The sequence below is a fragment of the Eriocheir sinensis genome, chromosome 17 (genome assembly GCF_024679095.1).
Source record: "Eriocheir sinensis breed Jianghai 21 chromosome 17, ASM2467909v1, whole genome shotgun sequence".
Taxonomy (NCBI): domain Eukaryota; kingdom Metazoa; phylum Arthropoda; class Malacostraca; order Decapoda; family Varunidae; genus Eriocheir; species Eriocheir sinensis.
This window is the reverse complement of record NC_066525.1, coordinates 13,391,693-13,412,860: the sequence shown is the minus strand read 5'-3', so window position 1 is coordinate 13,412,860 and position 21,168 is coordinate 13,391,693. Positions and strand designations below refer to the sequence as shown.

The 21,168-nt window shown below is 40.6% G+C and overlaps 1 protein-coding gene across 1 annotated transcript in view; it reads left to right on the top strand.

Moving 5' to 3' along the window:
* LOC126999965 (uncharacterized) overlaps nt 1–21,168 on the top strand; it is a 48,384-nt gene that overhangs the window by 17,277 nt on the left and 9,939 nt on the right. The window contains exons 4-7 of the mRNA XM_050863270.1: nt 11,385–11,478; nt 12,108–12,162; nt 20,366–20,506; nt 20,587–20,749. Coding sequence (XP_050719227.1) covers nt 11,385–11,478; nt 12,108–12,162; nt 20,366–20,506; nt 20,587–20,749 — 453 coding nt within the window. The remainder of the gene's footprint in view (nt 1–11,384; nt 11,479–12,107; nt 12,163–20,365; nt 20,507–20,586; nt 20,750–21,168) is intronic.

The following is a 21,168-nucleotide window of genomic DNA, read 5'->3' as shown; positions in this document are numbered from 1 at the left end:
GGAAATCCGCGGTCAAGGGGTTAATGACGTGAAATAAGAAAATACAATATGCAGACCATGTTTTTATATGAAAAGAACGCGTCGAAAGGAAACGGATGCTCTACACCAAGAGTAAAAAAATAGAGAATATGATTACTGTAAACGTTATTAGTAATTGAAATGATCAGATAGAAAGAAAACTGTTCCTAACAAGTTGTCTAAGTACGAATACCCGTTGTACTCTGACGAAAAAAACAAAAAGACATACTATATACCGGGCATTGTAATTCTTTTTTGGTTCATCGTAAGTTTAGTCTTTGCGAGTCTATGCCGCAGGACTTATACATAGTGGTGGTGTGAAATAGAGTTAAAAAAAGGAAAGCCAACGTGGGATCTGTCTCGCATAATCTGGGAGACGATAGTGATGGTAGTGTCGACACATTCTATTACGCTTGGCATTTTGACATCCTGTGTGATGGTGGCGTGACTGGAAGAGGGCGAGATAGTGTGAGTCGTTCATGCACACACACACACACACACACACCATCTTACAAAAAAAGTTCCACCATATATCATATTAAGCTACTACGTTATGCTTTTCTAGGGAATGATTATAATGTAAAACAATGCAGTCTTCTTCTTCTTCTTCTTCTTCTTCCATCTTACTCCTTACTTCTTTCTCTTCCTTCCTTTAACACTATAAATACAAGACTATACATCATCATCACCATCAGTCCATTACTCTTTTGTTCAGCTACGTACATATCTACATATAGGTCATCAACTTAATAGTAACACACACACACACACACACACACACACACACACACACACACACACACACACACACCATATCCACCATGCAGTCCGATTGCTGGTTCATATTTGTTTCACCCTCGAACGACTGTAGCATCAGATGTTTGTCCTCATTTTGTTGGTGTTATTTTAGGATATCCTGCCCGAGTGTGTGGCGCCTCCAGCTGGGTCCATATTCCTCCAACAATCGGGCGCCCAAGCTCACCTATTTGACAAGGCTTTCGTAGGATTTGAACATTTCCATGGGTAGTTTTATGACCCTGGTGGTAGTTGGACCACCCCCCTTCTGTACCATGAACTTATAAAAAAAACGCTTATTATAATCCGAGTGATCTCCTTTTTGGGCTTCAGAAATTGTTGATGTGAGAAACAGAAGGAACTGAGAATACCAGCCCAGGCTTACAGGAGGACGAGGTAGAGAAAGAGAAGTATAACAGAACGATGATACTCCGTGCTCCTATAGCTAACGCGATCTATAGACGCAATCACATCAACTCGGCACACCTGACCCCTTAGTTTCCCTCTCTAGATAACTGATTGGCTCGAGGAAGCGATGCACAGTGAGGTCAGTTGTTTGTATGTAGGCCATATAATTATACCGAACGTTTTCCCTTGTTGATAACCCCAATCTCTCTCAGGACGTAACTTTCTTCGTCGTAATGTACAGTCCAATAAAGGTCATGAGACTGGAGACCTTTAGGTTATATAAGGGATAGAGCCTTAAGTAACATTTGAAATCATGTGTACTTCACCCCCTCAGTCGACAACTCACATGTGTTCTCCGTTTCCCTTCCAAGAATACTCTTAGTCTTGTCTTATGTTATCTCTGAAGTCACATTAATTTGTTTTTTTCCCCCTCACCATTATCAACAATACTTACACTTACATACATATAAAGTTCTTGATTCGCCCGGACTGCTAAATGTTCCTGATAATAATAATAATAATAGTTTTACTTCGCCCAGCGGTATATATAAAAAAACAAGACAAGTAAGCGAGCGAAATCGAATTAGTTTACATTATATAAGCGTGTGCATGTCTTGGATCTCTCTCTCTCTCTCTCTGTTTTTTTAGATTCTCCTTGCTTGCTTTTGTTTTTTTCATCATCGTCATCATTAGTGTCAGCGTACATACCTCGTGACCTCTCCTTTCCCATACTTTGGCCACTCCATTCTCAACTCTTCCACTTCTGTATCCTAACCACATGACTCACGTAACAACCACACGCTTCCTGTATTCCACGTATCTCCCTCACCCTCTTCTCTCCTCACACCATTTATCCTTCTTTCTTGGTATTCCGTGGCATGCATTTCTTCACACTTTCTTATCCGTATTCACTACACAGCATTACTACTAGCCCCTTCACCTCTTCGTTCCGCGCACCATCAACCCTACATACTGAACATTCCTTACACGCCTTTTTTTTATCATCTTCACATCATCTTTACTCACACCATCTGTCCTGCATACTTGTAACTCCATGGCATTTTGCTTTTCACACCAAGGCCCCGAACAACGTTGCCAAATTGTCGTACACTGAACATTGCATTTATCATTTTTAGCCTCCAAGACTGTCGTAACTACACAAATAACGGTAGGAAATTAAAGTTAGCGTTAAAACTGTTAAATGTTGATGGGTTTCGTTCTCTTTTGCTTTAGTTATTGGTCAGAAATTACAAAAATGCAGTGCGCTGAGTACGATAATATGGCAACGCTGGCTCCTAATCATCCTTGTTCACACTACACTCTTTTCAATGTCACGTGTAGAAAAGCCTCGTTCCCGGGTTCCTTCTTGCATGGACACCTGCTGGTCTGTTTCACCTGTGCCTCGCCTGAGCTACCCTCGCCTTCCTCACCACTCTGAACCCGCCTCGCTGTCCTGTTGTTCACGGGTTTTAGCTTTGTGTTTATCTCCTGCTGATCATATTTCCCTACTCTTTGTCATTTATTACAGCTTCTCTTCTTATTTTGCTTCAGTCTTGATCCATCTATATACTTCTGGATCTCTTGTTGACTACATATTGCTTGTTTACTCCTTCTCCTCCTTTTCTTCCCTGTCTCCTCCTCCTCCGCCTCTTCTTCCCTGTCTCCTCCTCCTCCGCCTCTTCTTCCCTGTCTCCTCCTCCTCCGCCTCTTCCTCCAAGCTAGTTTTCTTCCCTCCCTATACCATTCAGACCAGGCCAATATTCCCAAACATATAGGGGCTGTTCATGCGAGAAGAGAAAAACTCCGGAAAAGGAAAAGTAACCGTTGCATTCATAGCTCAAATTACATTCCTACCCTGTACTTTTTCCTCTTGAGCATCATTATCTCGTGTATGTCTTTCCAGTTACGGCAAACACCATATTAACTAAAAAAAAATCCTTCACCATGTAATCTAAACGTTTTCAATTCCATTTCCTATTTTTTTTCTTCTTCAATAGCCTTACCCTTCCTTAACTATCATTTTTTTCTACTTCAATAGCCTTACCCTTCCTTAACTATCATTTTTTTCTACTTCAATAGCCTTACCCTTCCTTAACTATCATTTTTTTCTACTTCAATAGCCTTACCCTTCCTTAACTATCATTTTTTTCTACTTCAACAGTCTTACCCTTCCTTAACTATAATTTTTTTCTACTTAAACAGCCTTAGCCTTCCTTAACTATCATTTTTTTCTACTTCAATAGCCTTACCCTTCCTTAACTATCATTTTTTTCTACTTCAATAGCCTTACCCTTCCTTAACTATCATTTTTTTCTACTTCAATAGCCTTACCCTTCCTTAACTATCATTTTTTTCTACTTCAATAGCCTTACCCTTCCTTAACTATCACATACAGAGCGTTCGTGCAGTACCTCATACAACCATACTATAATGGAGTAAGAACCTGTCAGTACATATATATATTTTAGACGAAGAACAAAAGAAACCTTGGTTAACTAAAGAGATTATTGAATGATACACCACAGACTTTCAAACGCGTCGATTTTTTTTTTTCTTAAAGATCCTCGGGTTATCGTGTAGCGGGGATAATATTCTAGGGGAAAAGAAAGTATCACCAATGTATTCTAAACAGACTAACAATGGTAGACACGTATTATCGCAGGCACCACAACATTCCCACCAGCACTCCCTCTTCTCACGCGAACCCGGGAAGCGTGAGAATGTCCTTCCTGTTGTCTGTATCTTCCCTCTTGTAGGCCAGAAGGAATTGGAGTGTTACGCATCTGATTCATATTCGATCCTCATCCTTTCCTGTTGTCTATATCCTCCCTCTTGTGGGCCAGAAGGAATAGGGAAGTTGCGCATGATTCATATTCGATCCTCATCCTTTCCTGTTGTCTATATCTTCCCTCTTGTGGGCCAGAAGGAATAGGAAGGTTGCGCATCTGATACATATTCGATCCTCATCCTCTCCTGTTGTCTATATCTTCCCTCTTGTGGGCCAGAAGGAATAGGAAGGTTGCGCATCTGATACATATTCGATCCTCATCCTTTCCTGTTGTCTATATCTTCCCTCTTGTGGGCCAGAAGGAATAGGAAGGTTGCGCATCTGATACATATTCGATCCTCATCCTTTCCTGTTGTCTGTATCTTCACTCTTGTGGGCCAGAAGGAATAGGGAAGTTGCGCATCTGATTCATATTCGATCCTCAGCCTTATGATACGTAGACTTGTTATCACGAGACTGCAGGACCCAGAAACGGATCCGCCCAACTCGAGAGGACTATTAGTTATTGTTTATCACGTTTATTTTTTCCTTCCTTAGCTTTTGTCGGTTTGCTTACTGTCGTGCAATGGCGCAGTAGACGAAAGGGTGAATAAGACAAAGGAGTTACGTACATCCTGTTGCTTTGAAGATTACTCATCATCATTAGTGGTATATGCGGGTTGCATTTTTGTTTTGTTTTTTGTTACCACTCCAAATAATACTTAAACTGCTCTCCCCCCAAAAAACAACAACAACAACAACATAGAAACAGTTCCAAAAGCATAGTTACTCTTAATCATAGCTGCGCATGGCCTCGGTGCTCATCTTCGTCACACTGATGTTTTAAGGTATATTAGTTAGTGGGTGACAAATTCCTGGGGTGATTTTGGTTAGAATAGAACAACACCGAGTGATCAGCTGAGGGAGGTGAATGAGTGAGGAGTGGGAGAGGGGATTGATATGTCAAGAGAAGAAAAACTAAGAGGGAATTTGTTTTGCCAAGTGAAGAGAGAAAATGCCATCGAAATGAAATCAAACCCCCCTTCCGTTGTTTTAATCTTATCCTGTTGTGTGTGTGTGTGTGTGTTCGGTCATGCCACGCTGGCTGCTGGAACACATCACTCAGCCAAGCGCTCGGTCGTCTTATTGTCATGTTTCGCCACGACGCTCCTCCATCGCAAAGTAAAGACACTGCACCTTGTTTGCTATCTCTATTTTCCCTTAAGCGTTATAAATCTTCGTGTTTTTAAGACTTTGAAACCGAAACACCTGAGAAAAAATAATCGAAATTCCAGCATTGAGCAACTTCCTAAATATAATGACATGCAAGGAGAGGGAAAAGCCTACAATGGCCATGGCGAGTCACGGAGTCAGCGACGATAACGTTACATCATGCTTGGCTACTACGATATATATTTTTACTGTAAGAGCAACATACCAAAGGCTTAACTAGAGATAAGAAAAGCACCCTCAATATGCTACTCCTATAAAGCTGCCCCCTTGAAATAGGAAGATCAAAAGTAGTTACAGAGGCGTCTTAGGTCCATAACATCTTACACACCCACATCGGTACTTCCATGGGTAGTTTTTTTATGCACCTGGTGATAAGTTTGACAAGGCTTCTACACCATGCACGTGAAAACACAGATGCGGATCCGATTAATCTCCTTTATGGCCCTTGGGAATAATTGTTACGAGAGTCAAAAGCGTCTGAGAATACGGATCTTATTCTCCCCTCATGTAAATGTCATACACCCCGCAAGCACGTCGACGCTGGCACCAAAGGAAGTGTATAGATATGGAGCATCCTCTTATTCCACTACCCTCCTTGAAGGCGCTCAAACCGTTACGAACAAGCTTAGCCGGATTGATCGCTGTTCTTGACCTCTCTTTTGGCCACTCTTCTTTTTTTTTTTTTATATAGGGACAGTGAATAGCGGTCTCTTTTTCTCTATTTATTTTTATGCCCTTGAGCTGCTTCCTTTACCGTAATATAAAAAAAACGAAGTGAAGTGGGTGTGAGGATCCGACCGTGTATACAACAATCAGTACTTCGGCAGTCCTCACGTAACGACTGTACAATGTTCCCTGAAGTATCCGGAGATGGAGGGTGGAGAAGGAAAGTACGGGATGCATTTATTTTCAATCTGCCTGTTGCTATGTGGACTCCGAGTGAAGACGCTTGACTGTAGCTCCAAAACTAACCATAGGGTGTTAGGAAAATACTCATATCGCAGTTCCACTCTAAATTACTCATACTTCTATCAAACCTTACTTAATCTACCTAACGTAACCTGACCTATTCAAGAGTGGGCGTCACATGAACCAGTAGAGAGATCGGGGATACGCGCTCCGGATGTGAGTTCGTATACCAAAACCCACTCGCATACACTACCACTTAACATCATACTCATACATCAAATACTCGTGTCCCAAGATTATAAAATGTCCTAGATGGTGTTGGTGGGGATGGATGATGAAAATACTGGATGAAAGTTCGTGTATGTACCAAAATCCACACGCATACACTACTACAAGGTTATTCACTACACATCATACTCGCTTCACAAGATTATAAAATGTCCTAGATAATGGTGGTGGGGGTGGAGGATGAACATATTGGATGAAAGTTCGTGTATGTACCGAAATCCACACGCATACACTACCAAGTTATTCACTAGGCATCGTGCTCGCGTCACAAGAATATAAAATGTCAAAGTCTTAAATAGTGGTGGCGGCGGGGGTGGAAGAGGAAAATACTGCATGAAAGTTCGTGTATGTACCGAAACCCATACACATACAGTACCAGGTTATACACTAGACATCATCCTCGCGTCACAAGATTAGTTAATGTCACCGAGTCCCCTAGATGGTGGTGGGGGTTGGTAAGAGTGTGATGGGGCCCCGAGTGCAGAGATTATTGTTCGACCCCCCCCCCCCTACCCCCGCCCACCCACCCACACACGCGGAGGTCCACCCTTTCCGCCCCTCGCCACCACCATTGCCGCCCATGTTTCCACCGCCCTCCTCCCACGTCCCCTTCCCTAACAACCATCCGTACTCATACCCAACACGCCAATTCATACCGAGGCGTGAGTGTGTTATATCGCGATAGTAGAATCAGGTGATGTGCAGTTAACTCATTTACCTGAGCAGGACTTGTAATTCCTTCTCCTCCTTCTTACTCTTTCCTTTCTTCTTTTTGTTTCTCTACTTTTCTACTGTCTCTTTCTACTTTCTCCTTTCTTCCTTTTCTCTTTATATATTCCTTGTCTCTACTTTTTACTGTTTTTCTACTTTCTCCTTCCTTTTCTCTTTATATATTCCTTCTCTCTCCTTCCTTTTCTGTCTCTCCCTTTCCACTCTTCTTTCCTTTCCCCTTCCCTCCCTCCTTCCATCAGTTCTTCCCTCCACCAACATCGCATTGATAGAGGTGAACAACGTTAGGAAAGTCCTTTTCATGCAGTAGACTAATAACGGCATAATGGTGGTGGTGGTGGTGGTGGAGGTTAGGTGTGCCTGGTAATTTTTGGCCTGGCTGCTGTGATTAGTATTACATTCCAACAAGACGAAGAATGAAGGGTCGGTGTGGTGGTGTGTATAGGCCGGTGTCATCATTATCTTTTGTCAACTCTTTATGTTATCGGAGGCATATAATCTCACTCGTTTATAGACTTCTACCGAGATTTGTGAGTTGAGTTTTCCCTCCAGTGTGTGTGTGTGTGTGTGTGTGTGTGTGTGTTTTATTTTCGTATCTCCTATATTCCCTGCAGTCTCTGTTTTCTTCGATCTATCTACATCTAGCTATATTATTTTCCATTCTCTTGTACTTCTCCTTCACTCTTCTCCGTCTTCTTCTCCTTCATCATCATCGGGGACGACACGCACCTCTGATCTATCTATATCTAGCTTTATTATTTTCCATTGTCTTGTACTCCTCCTTCACTCTTCTTCTCCTCCATCATCATCGGGGACGTGGCATATTAAGGTTGGGTTGTCACTGGGGCACGGCCACAGCACGACACGCACCTCTGAGCGGGGCAGGAGGCGTGCCGGGGGACAGACACCCGGGGCCGCGCGTGAGCAGGATCCTTGCCTACGGATATTTGACTCGTCCCCTCTCCCTGCCTCCCCTCTCCTTGCCTCCCCTCTCCCTGCCTCTCCTCTCCCTGCCGCCCCTTCTTATCCACTCCCAGCTAGCTTCTCCTGTTCCCCTTGCCCTGTGCGTGTGTCATGTTGTATTTTGTTGTTGTGTATTGTTTTTTCTTTCACTGTGTGTATGTGTGTGTGTGATTTCACCATGGTCTGATCACACTCTACCAGTACCCTTTCCCAGTGTGTGTGTGTGTGTGTGTGTGTGTTCAACTAAAGGGTGCCAGTCTTCCTCTATTGTTGTTGTCACAGTTCGTACATTAGCCACCACAATAACCAACAGTTCCTCCAGCAGCGTCCCTACACTCCCTCTTCGTGGCGGGGATACAACACGGGGAGAACCGTCATCAAGGTCACTGGTTGCGGTAATTTGAGGCAGTCAGGCACCACTCCGAGGCCTGTTCTCTGGGTGTACGAGGGAGGAACGGATTTTGATCTGCTCAGTACCACTATGAAAATTGGACCGATATACTGTAATACGTAGCCTACATATGGGTTTGGTAAAGCACTTCACCTCACTCGACTATTAATCATCGGTTTGTACGGCAGCTGCAGACACGACTGATATTCTACATGATTGTATGCTAAACGCTCTGGTGTGTCATGAAGTCCCCGATGACAGTAACCACATGGGAAAAGAACCTAAGTATCATTGTATATTGTTTCAGTGTGTGTAGAAATATATCGATTGAAAACAACCCTCGTGTGTGAATGGATCGACATCTCAGTGTGCAAACCTTCCGGCCCCGCCGCGTCGAGCCCCCGCCTTGGTCAGCCCCTCCTGCTCAACCCTCGGCGCAGGGTCCTTGCTTTGATAACGGCGCGAACCACGTGGACGGGGCACACGTAGCCGACCCACGTGGCCCTTTGTGACTGTGAAGGTTTGATGGTATAATGCGGCCGGTGAGGAGGAGCGGTGGTGTGTGCTGCTGGGGTTCGTTGGTTATACTTCTTGGACAGTAATAAGTAAAAAATCTATAAATGTAGATTGATTAATTGAAGTAGTATTTAAATTTTCTGTATTGTTCATCCTGAAGGGTTTGCCGGCCACCCTCACACACTCGGCGGCACCATCGCCGCCAGCAGCCATCAGGATCGCCGCCGTGTAGCCGGAAGCAATACCACAACTGCAGATGTAGACCGCTGCTGCTGCTCCTGAATCGGCTGATTAATATGGATATATCTTAACAGTCACGGCAGAATTGGGTCACTTTTTATAATTATATTGATCATATTCGTGAACTAATGCAGAAAAGCAGCGAAATTTTTTTTTCATAAAACCAGCGAATAATTTGAGATGGTGCATCACGTACTTTTTTTTTAATTGTACCTTAGTCAGGTGTCACAATAATATGTCAGTGTCTATTCCTTGTGTACAGTGTCATCAGTTGACATCTTCCTGTTCCATTCGTCATCTATAGTTAGCATCCCCTGCTTTCTTCAACTATTCCTTTTCATACTTTTCACTGAGAACCGATAGATACCTTTTGATTAAGCACATCACCCACAGATTATATATATATATATATATATATATATATATATATATATATATATATATATATATATATATATATATATATATATATATCATCATCATCATCATCATCATCATCGTTTAACGTCCATTTATTCCCTCTGGTGGGGTCGGACGGGATATGAGCCTCCTCCATTGCTGCCGGTCCATAGCCATTTCTTCCGTGATGTTCAACATCCTCATATCTTCCTCCACAACCCTTCTCCACTTTTTCCTTGGCCTTCCTGGTGGCCTTCTGCCCTCTGCCTCAAAGTTCAGTGCTCGTCTCAGGATGTGTTCTCATATATATATATATATATATATATATATATATATATATATATATATATATATATATATATATATATATATATATATATATATATATATATATATATATATATATATATATATATATATATATATATATATATATATATATATATATTGGTTTTACTGACTGGAACAAAATTTGTTGCTCATGGGTCATGTGGCTGGGATGGTGTAATAATGTATTAATTTGAGAGAGAGTACTTGACAAGATGATTTAAGACTTCTCTCTTTTTTTTCTTTTTTTTAAATGTGAATGCACTACTTAGTACTTACATATAATTATTTGACACCACTCCTGGTTGAAATGGTTTGAGGCATTAGAAATGAGCTGATATAAAAGTGTGTGTGTGGTGTGGGAGTGGGGAGGGGGAGTCCAGCTTCTTTCCCACTAACACAGGAGTTAAGTAAGGCTTGTCCTTGCCCCATCAATTTTCAGTACTGTATGAACTAGGTATTAGGCAGAGTTGTGGACCAAAGTCTTTATGGAGCATCTGTTTAGAATACCAGGGTCACTGATCTTGTTTGTACTGATGATACAGTAATCCCAAGAGGTCTTTGGAGGTTCTGGTGATGGCTCTCCAGGCACTGCACAATGAGGGGAAGGCATTGGGACTAGGTGTCCTGAACAAAGTCCAAAGTACATGCGTTTCGAGTCTTACTGAATGAAACAGTACAGCGTTCATGCTTGTGGCAGTAACATCAAGACCTTTGGAAATTTTACATACCTTAGAATCATAGTGCAGAATAACAGCAACGTCAGGTCGCGTCATTAAGTCCAGTGGTAGACTGGCTGAGGCCATGGTGTTATGGAGTCAATCAACAGGAGTATATGGCGTTGTTGATACTTGTTCAGAAGGACTAATATATGTATCTTTAGAGTTGCTTGGCTTCCTCTCCTACTTTATGGCTGTGAGACATGAACACTAAATAGTGATTTGAAGAAGCAAATGATGCCTTTGGCAATAATTGTCTTTGTGGAATCATAGAGAATCATTGAGTAACTGTTTTAATTTGGTGATTACTCTGTGAGACTGAAACAAAACCAATCATAGTATGCATAGATTTACTCAACCCTGCTCGCCAGGATATATCTTTAAGAGACAACCCTGAGTGGGAGAGGCCTAGGAGGCAACCTGCTCTCAAAGTGCATAGCTTGAGCAAGCTGATGGATCCTATGGGGGATACTTGGTATGGAAACGGCACCTTTGGTGACTTGTTCAGAGGTAGCCACGGAGATGATGTCATTGGGTGGGTTAGGCAACGGCATACACTTTCTTTAAATTATCTTGCAATCAGCCTTTCTTTCCTTATAAAACACCAGACACTGGAACTGTATGGAGGTTGTATGGTTTTATTTTAAATGCTTTGTGTATACATATTTACTCCATTTTGCAGGTATGTTGAGGAGCACGTCCAGCGCACCGGTGTTGCCATTGAGACTCAGGGATTCAGTTTTGTTACCAATGGCCGCAAGAGAGAATCACTCACGGTAAGAGGTTCCCCCAGACTTGTTTCATAATTGTGTTAACATACTAAAATAAAGCCTGACAGCAGGGGCGTTCCTAGACATTTTGGGGCCCGGGGGGCTCATTCCCATTTGGGGCCCCTCTTATGGGGTGAGAGGCGAGCACAATGAGCCAAAGCAGCTGCGGGGTTTAGTGGGGTGCTGTTAGCCCCCACCCCCCCACCCCGGGAAAATTTTTAGAATATGAGCAATTGTAGAATCATTTTAAAGGCCCTTTAGTGAGACCCAAATTTGTCTTTCGGGTCCAAATATAAATGGGGCCCTTGACCATTTTGGGGCCACTGAATTTAGCTTGTCCTCCTGCCATAGCAGCAATGGTTAAATTTCGCATTTTGGGGCCCCCCTCACTTTGGGGCCCGGGGGGCGATTTCAAACAGCCCCCCCTCGCCCCCCCCCTCAGGAACGCCACTGCCTGACAGTGTTGTATGGGTGTGCTACCTGTTATGTGATTAAAATTATTGTAAAGAAATCACCTTTTGTTTGAAAGAAAATTCATTGTTTTTAGTTTTCTATTATAGATTAAGGATTATGTTCAGGGAAGTACAGTGGCCAGTGCTGTTATTTTTAGTTTCTTTTTTATTCATCCTTTTCAGGGTAATGCCACACTGCACTTGTACCCTCACTTCAAACCTCTGCAAGATATTGAAGGTAAAATTATTTTCATTGTCATTGGTTTGGGCATTTTAGATACTATTGTGTCCATATTTTTAAGGATGATACATAGGCTATACTTCCTCAAACACAGCATTAGCTGAACAACACCTTTACCAGTTCATCATTTAGCTTTGTTTCCATAAGGTCATAAATGAGTTAGTCATTGAGTTCACTAAAGAAAGCCGTCCTTAACCCCACAACAGTGATCTGAGACCCTGCCATATGCACATACATGGCCAGCTGATGTGCATGCTTGAATATGTTAATACCAACCATATGATATTGAAAGGTATTTGAAAAAACCAAGCAGGCTGTTATAGATATATGAAAACAACTTATTTTATGGGTGTTGGTGTGACAGACACTATCTTCCACACTTCCTGTCTTGGTTGAGCTGGAGTGCACGTGTGCGGATGTGCTAGCTGTGTGTTATCTGTTTTTCTCCTGATATATTGTGAAGATTCTTTTCTTCCACAGTTTCACTGCAAACTTAACCTAGTTTCATGCTGCACTGTATTTAAAAATAACTGCAGTGTAATGTCATATTACTTTTCATTGAATATGTTATTTCAAGCAGTCCATTTCTATCTATCCTGGGTTTTGAAACACCACACAAATCTCAGGGATATCCAGTCACATTCAGATTGCCTGTTGAAGGAACACTTACCAATGCTAACAGTCCCCATATGATTTTCAATTTTTATATTTATGTTTGTTTTCTCATTGGTTGTTGAAACCCCATTATTATATGTATGTATAGCTCAGCTATTGTCGGAGCTGACTTCATCCTCCATAAACCTTTTGTAATGGTGTTTGATTACTGTTATTTCATAAGATTCATGTGATTGTTCACAAATATATACCCTTTTACTAAAAAGCAGATAAAGAGGAGAGGAGAGGAGAGGAGAGGAGAGGAGAGGAGAGGAGAGGAGAGGAGAGGAGAGGAGAGGAGAGGAGAGAGAGAGAGAGAGAGAGAGAGAGAGAGAGAGAGAGAGAGAGAGAGAGAGAGAGAGAGACATTCATCTATCACACTATCTTCTGCTTGTAAGCCTTCAACTCAGTTTCCCCTCTTCTACACTCAAGTAAATCACATCACTGTGCTAGGTTTGACTGCCTGAGCACTGCATTTCTTTATCCTTTACCCATGTCAAATGTGCTAGACTTCTCATACCTGTTCTTAACTCTCACCATCTCTTTCATTGACACTACAGGCACCTTTCAAACATATGATCTCTTCAATCACTTGACTTTTTTCCATCACGCACCTTTGAGATCCTGTGTTTCCTTTTTTGCAAAATGTTCTCTTTTGACACTTCATCAATACTGTAAGCCAACATAGTCAGTCTCATAATTTCAGTACAACACAGATTCCTTTGTCAAGTTGGTGGCAAGAGTGGGTAACTGCAGTAAATTCATGACTGGCACTGCACCTCTTCTGTTTGAGCTACATTTTTACTACTTGGTGGGGAAAAAATATAGGTAGGGATAGTCCTCTAACAAGATTTCGGTGCACTGATCATATCAATGCCTTCTATCCTTAAAAATTTAAGGATTTCTCTCAATATGAATTACTCTATTTTACTAAATATACTATTGCTCGATATATATGTGACAGGTATGGATTAGTGATAATTATCTTCAGTGCGTAGGCCGATCAATTTATAATGCAGTGTTGAAAAGTTATCTATGTATTAATAAGACGGGACCTAAGTTCATCTCCAACATCAGTATTCATCACTTAACCATCACTTTTAACCCCTTTCTCAAGTCAGGATAAGTGAGTTTGTTCAGAAAAAGCTAAATCAATGTTAGGAGAGATTGATTTGTGGAACAGGCCTTTGTAAGTGCATACTATAATAATTATTACTTGATAAACAAAGGGAGTACATGCACAGAACCTCTCCTTGTCATGTTCATATATTTGTAGGTCTTTACATCAGGTTGCTTCCTTTAGCTTTGTAGAGCTATCATTTGCCTCATGCTGGGTGTGGTCATGATCGCAGTGACGTATGGAGAGAAGAATTAGCCTTGTAGATAACAAGAGCACTGTGTATTCTCCACTAATAAGAGCAATGGTGTACCTAGCTTTCAGAAACTGCCATGTCAAACTACTCAATATTTACTAAACTTTGGCCTCACAAGTCATATGGTTTAAGATTTAAAAATATTATTTATGGAATAGTTGAATATATTTATTGATGGCAGTATTAATTTTATAATAACATCTTGTATGTGATATAATTAACTGAGATTTATTTTGAGTGGTGGGAGCGTACAACAGGAGCGGAGCAGTCAGGGTGTGGTACACTCCCATTGGTTGTGGAAGTAGGGATCCATGCCAAGCCTTGAGCACAGGAGTATGCTTCTTAAAACTCTATTCTAATACTTCTCATTATTCTTTTTACATCAGTATTCTCATCATGAACTAATTTTTTTGTGCAGTGTGTCATTGATATATTGTACTTGCATAAGAATATGAATTTCCAGTCAAATCCTCCCCCATATTATTTGCCACTTGACACCTCACTATAGATAAAGGTTGTCACTACCAGCGTGTCACCCAAAGAGATGCTGCTCTATATATTTCAGTGTTGTCCCCACATTCCTCCAGAGCAGCGTCATCCTCCCACCAGTACACACCACACACAGACGCATGTAGGGCACACATGCGCACACAGACACACACACACACACACACACACACACACACACACACACACACACACACACATGCACACATATACACACACATATAGCTACGAGAGACACTCACATTCATTGGTTCATCTTCTTGTGACTTGGCATCAAAGCATTAATTTTTCATTCCATGCTGAATGTGAAACAGATTTCAAGTGACATCTTTGGGGTTCAGAAGGTATCAGTATATACTTTATTTGTCTTTTTGATGGTCAGTGCTTGAAGTGTAATATATTTACTATACTAAAATATTTTATCTAAGTTTATATGAAGGGAAAACAGGAAAGTTTGACAAAATATTGTGCCTGAAAGTTTTACTCTTTAGAAAGTAGCATTTGTAAAATTCACTTAATTTTTGTTTTCAGCTATTTTTGCTCCAGACCCTGTACTGGTGTGTGTGTGTGTGTAATTGATATACCAGTATGTTTTTTGTCTCCTGTGCCATAGTAGGTTAGTAATTCATTTATTTGTTATATTGTGATGTTTACATCTGCCAAATGTTTTTATTGGTGCTAACAATCCTTCAGTGGCTTCATGGTATTCATTTTGAAAGTACATTATTTTTCACCAATGAGGCTGGAGAGGAGAAATATGTTAGTCAAGGCAATGTGTTGGTGATTGTAATACTCATGTTCAAGTCCTGCCAGCGTCTACCCATTTTTGGCCTACACACCAATGGTTTACCCTCACAAGAGGCCACCGATCAACTTTATTTTCATCACAGCTTTATTAGTGGAAAACCAAGTTTAATGTGAACACATGAAAATACTACAGTGACCACCATCTTCCCATGTAGAGACAAGTGACGTCCAGAGCATGGTATGAAGACTGAAGAAAAGAAACCTGCAGGAAGAATTCCAGGTGTTGGGTACGTCTCTTCTTTGGGCTCCTAGCGAGATTATACAGCGAGCTGCCCAATGAAGGGCTGTCCCCATCACCAACCTCACCACATTTAAACATTAGAAATTGCCTGACATTCATGAAATGTTAGCAGCGTTTGATGCACGATGTCCAAATTTGAAATAAAATTTCTAGTAAGCTGAGTATCAAATGTAAGTGTTATCATTGTATATTTATCTGAAAATGTGTTGTTGAATACTGGTGTTTCCTAGAAAGTTTAGCAACTGTTTGGCTGGCTTGCATCCTCTACTTTGTTTTGTAATTACTTTTTTTGTGTGTGATCAAAGTGACATTCAAATTACTTTTGGTGTTATATGTTGAACTTGTGTGCAAATAATTGCTATTTGGACTTATTGGGTCCTTAGCTCGTTGAGTGCCAGTATGCTCCATCATTACTTAACTTTACATTCACATTTGTTTACAAAACCCAACTGAAATGAGATGCCTTTATCATACCAAAGTAACTGAAGATGGCATACACTGTAAGAACATAGAAACATTAGAATGTTAGGAGTCTGCAAGAGGCTGGTAAGCCTGTACTAGGCAGCTTTGTGAACCTAACCTCATGTAACATCACTATCCATGAATTTATCCAATCTTTTTAATGTGACTCATATTGGCACACACAACATGACTGCCAAGCCTGTTCCACTCATCCACCACTCTGTTGGTATACTATTTCTTGCTTATGTCCTTGTTGAATCTGAATTTATCCATTTTAAACCCATTACTACGTGTCCTACTTGGTTCTCTTACCATCAGAACCTTATTAATATTCCCTATATTAAAGCCCTTCATCCATTTATAAACTTCAATCAAGTCTCCTCGCACTTTTCACCTTTCTAGAGAATGCAAGTTTGTTTGTCTTTCTTCATATTGCAAGTTTCTTAAACCGTGAATCATCTTTGTTATCCTTCTCTACCGATTCTAACATTTTGATATCCATTCTATAGTAAGGTGACCAGAACTGAACTGAATAATTGAGATGAGGTCTGACTAATGCTAAATATAGCTTGATAATGACTTCAGCACTTCTATTGGTTATGCTCCTTGAAATGAATCCCAGTACCTCATTTGCACAATTTCTAGCTCCAAGGGGACAATGCATTCAAGCTAGAAATCTTGCAAATAGGGTAATGGAATTCTGAATTTATTTATCAAGACCATGTGCAGCTATAGCATATGCTCCCATTTTACTTACTTTAGAGGAGGATATAAAATTTAGAACTCAAACAGTGAAAAGATGGAGGATGTGGTTAAGCATCGATGTGCAAGATTTTATTAAGCTTAGTGCTATGAACTAACTTTAGTCTTCCAAATATGTCGAGGCTGGTCCAGCGTAGGCTCCCGCAGGTCCTTTCCTCCCCTCTGCTCTGCCACAGTCCCAACACCTATCTCTTCTTCTCATATGTAAGCTATAGGTAACATATGAGAGGAAAAAATAGGTGTTGGGACTGTGTGGCAGAGCAGAGGGCAGAAATGGACCTGCGGGAGCCAACGCCAAAACGGACTCAACAATTTGGTTTCGCTATAATGGGGAGCATGCACCAGGAGGTGAGACACTTTATTTATCCACCGCCTCCACCCCAGACGATCAACCAAGGCAAGCCCCTTCATGGATCAATTGACTTGCCCCAGCCATGAATTGTTGCTTTTTGGTGAACTAAAGCTTTTATGTAATGGTGAGCAAGATCTGAAACTTTGTGTATACTCAAGCACTGCACCACTTATGGCTTGTGGAATATGACCATTTCTAAGGTTTTATTATCTTTCTACCCCATGCCCATTGGAAACTGAGTATGTGATGATGATGATGATAAACTAACCTTTTTTCTGTTTGTTAGACCTTGCTGAAATTATTTTGTTATCAGCATATTTTCCTGCAAAGTTATTAAGCCCAAGTTCACAGGCAATTAAAGAAATTATGTTTGGAGTCACTTGAAGGACAAAACCATGAAAGAAAGAAAGGAGGTGGAACTTTAAAAGAAAAAGGAAGCTTTGTGTCAACAACAAAATCTCATGGACTTGGATGAGCATTACCTATTAATTATAGGATAAGTATTCACTAATGGAAAATTTCCTTGTTCAGAGATATTCTTTCCTTGCCATATTATTTTTAATACGATTCAGCAAAGGTACCTACTCTGAGTAAGGTAAACAAAAACAAAAAATAATAATAAATAAATAGAATACAATAAGATAAAATAAGGGTTTGAAAGAAACACAAGAACTAAAACCCGTGATGGAATATCAGGTAAACTTCAGCTAGTGTCTTGGAAGCTGTCAACATTCATTGGTGTAAGGTGAGATGCAGAGAGGAAAAAAGTTTATGAATATGAAGCATTCAGAAGAGGATATTTAAAATTATCAGATTTGAAGTAATCAACATGGGATATACTGAGCTTAAGAGCATTTTTCAGGATGGTGTGTTGACCAAAATTTTGCAGTTACGGGCTCTCCCTTTTTCTTCACCGTATCATCTTTTCTTACAGTATCATGTCTTTTCCTCTAACCTTTCCTCCATCTGACCTTTATTACCATTTTGGCACATTATATTTTCTCATTAATTCACTCACTCTTCCATACCCACCTCCATCACATCCTGCTAAGTTTCTATGTGGAATCACCACACCTCCTTGGAGAGCAATACTTCTTCCCTTCTTCAATGAAACCATGAGAGTACTCTCCACTTTTTTGGATGTTATAACCTACTGCTCTCCTCTCTTCAGTTCTGTATCATCCTTTCATATATCACCATGTCTTTTCAATACATCACTGTGTACCTTTTCCTTCACCTGGTTGACCTCCATCTGGCCATATTGCCATATGGCCTCTGATGCCTAGCACATTTTATTTCCCCATGAACTCACTCAGAAGTCTAGGGCAGCAAATATATAGTTCACGACTTATATGAATCTTGAAGCTATTATGACATCACTCAGAAAAAGCACAGAATGTAGCATATGTTTATTGTCAGATGTAGCTTATTAGAGTTTTTTTTTCTTTCATTCAGCTTTTGGTGGTGGTAGGCTTTCTCGGTGGGCCTGGTGGTCAGCCCCAGCTGATGATGGTGCAGCCAAATGCTTGGCTTATGCTGTTCCCTAGAGCTCATTTTTTATCCTCTTTAATCTAGAGTGTGGGTTGGTAAATGGTCTTCAGGACAGCATGTGGGTTGCCTTACATCACTCAGCAATGACTGAAAATTGTCATCTTTTATCAGCAGACGGGACTCAAACCCAGGTCCTCCAGGACACCATACTCGCACAGTGACCAGTCAGCCGCTGCCCATCAGTGTCCTTAATACTGTCACTTAAGGAACCTGGGAATCTGTGTTTAGATGAGCAGCAGAAGAGAATATGATCCAAAAACAGTTTATTGTGAATCGGAAAGAGATAGTAAAGTAATCTTAGAACCTTTCTTGGTATCCTTAGTTTGAGTTTTGTTCAATAGGATGGGAATGAAGAATCAAGAAATGGGAGCAGAGATGGAACATATATGAGATGATGCGGCCATGCTGAAGAGTTTACTAAGAAAGGTGCAGAGGAGTTACATACTTGGCATTGATTTAGAATTGCTGGAAGATATAAGAAATTGCTTCCAGAAATGAATTTGGGATTTAGGTATGTTGATATTTTCATTATTTTAGTACCAGTAAATTCCATCTAGTAATTATGAAATGTCCATTTTAGACAGGCTAATTTTTGGAGTCTAGTTATATGCACATATAACTCATGCATTGGCCTTGTTCTAATAGCAGCCTTCTAGGCTTCTTGGTTATCAGCAGCCTCTGTTAAAGCCAAGGATTCATGATGACACCATTTTGTCAAGTATTCCTTGGTGTACCTTTACCAGCCCTACCGTAACTCACCCACTCTCCCACCCTTCTTATTCTTCCTCTGCTTGGTGAGATCATCCGATCAACTCCTCCTTATCGCAGTAGTAATGCATTTAAGACCTGCGCACTTATAATTTACTTTTTTGGGTACATAAAGACTTGATAACTTTGGTACAGTGTTGACTTGTAAAAGAGTTAATTCTCCTGTGACCTTCGAGACAAGTTACATAGTCTTATTTGCTTTAAGCTTGTTGACTTATCATAAAACTGAACTACCACCCTTATTGACCTTGAAGACCAGAGTTGTGCTCATGACTAATCAAATATTTAATTATTCATCTTCATTAATTGTCCCAGAAGAAATCACGTTGCCTCTGAGTTTGGCAGTAATGATTTTCTTTGTTTCATATTTTAGGTTTTATTATATTCATTTTTTTTTTCTCTAGGTTCGCCTGACAAAAAATGATCTCAAAGACATTTGTCTAAGAATACCTGTTTCTCTATTTCACTTTTGTGTTGTAGGAGGCGACTAAAGAAACCTTGCTTGCATCACAGGAAATTGAGGTTGAGGAGTGAGTCTTTATCATTTTATTAATTTTGCAGCTGCAGGAAATGGGATCTTTATGACAACTGATAATTATGAGTATTGAAAATTGTATTTAAGGAGGACTAACCAAGCTGAAGTGCCCAGGTAATGTCAATAAAAGAAGCACTTTTTAAGAAAATAATTTCATTATATTTAGTTTGATTTTTCTTTCTCTACAGGTGTCGTGGACTACCTTAATACTGAGATAAGCACATCAAAACAGAAGAAGTTCAGTCTTGTAACGTTCATTGACACGCCAGGCCTTGTTGATGGCGACATGAAGTATCCCTTTGATGTCAACCAGTCAATGCTGTGGCTTGGTAAGTCACTGAAAATTACAATCACAATCTCCCTACCCTATGTACTAAACTACATACTAAACATTTTCTCTCACACCCAGGTGATTTGTGTGACCTGATATTTGTGTTCTTTGACCCCATCGGGCAAGCACTCTGTAAAAGAACACTTAACATTGTGGAGCAACTAAATGAGAAGCATCCAGATCGAATTCGCTTTTATTTGTCCAAGGCTGATGAGGCAGGTCAGGAGAGTGACAGGCAGAGGTGAGTAGCACAAGGAACTATCACATTATAGTTTTACACTCTGACCTCTCTTTTTGAGGGTTGACAACATTTCCATTTGCATGATGAATAGCTACACCAAGAAATAAAGTATTGCTACACATAACTGTTGTGGCTCATTCCATGACCATGTTTCCAAGGCAACCTTGACCTGTCTCAGAATCTTGGGTGTGTAAGGAGTCACAGCAGGTTAGGATGTGTGCAATAGAGATGAGCTACATGAGAAGGGCATGTGAGCTAACAAAGTGGAATGAAGTTAAAAGAGTAAATGTGTAAGCAAAAGGTGTAGATTGGAGAGTGGTGGAATGAGTGAAATATAATTCACTGAATCAAGGCAGTGAAGATGCAGAATGAGGATTTTGTGAAGAGGGTTAATGAAGGTCAAATAGCAAAGTAGTGTG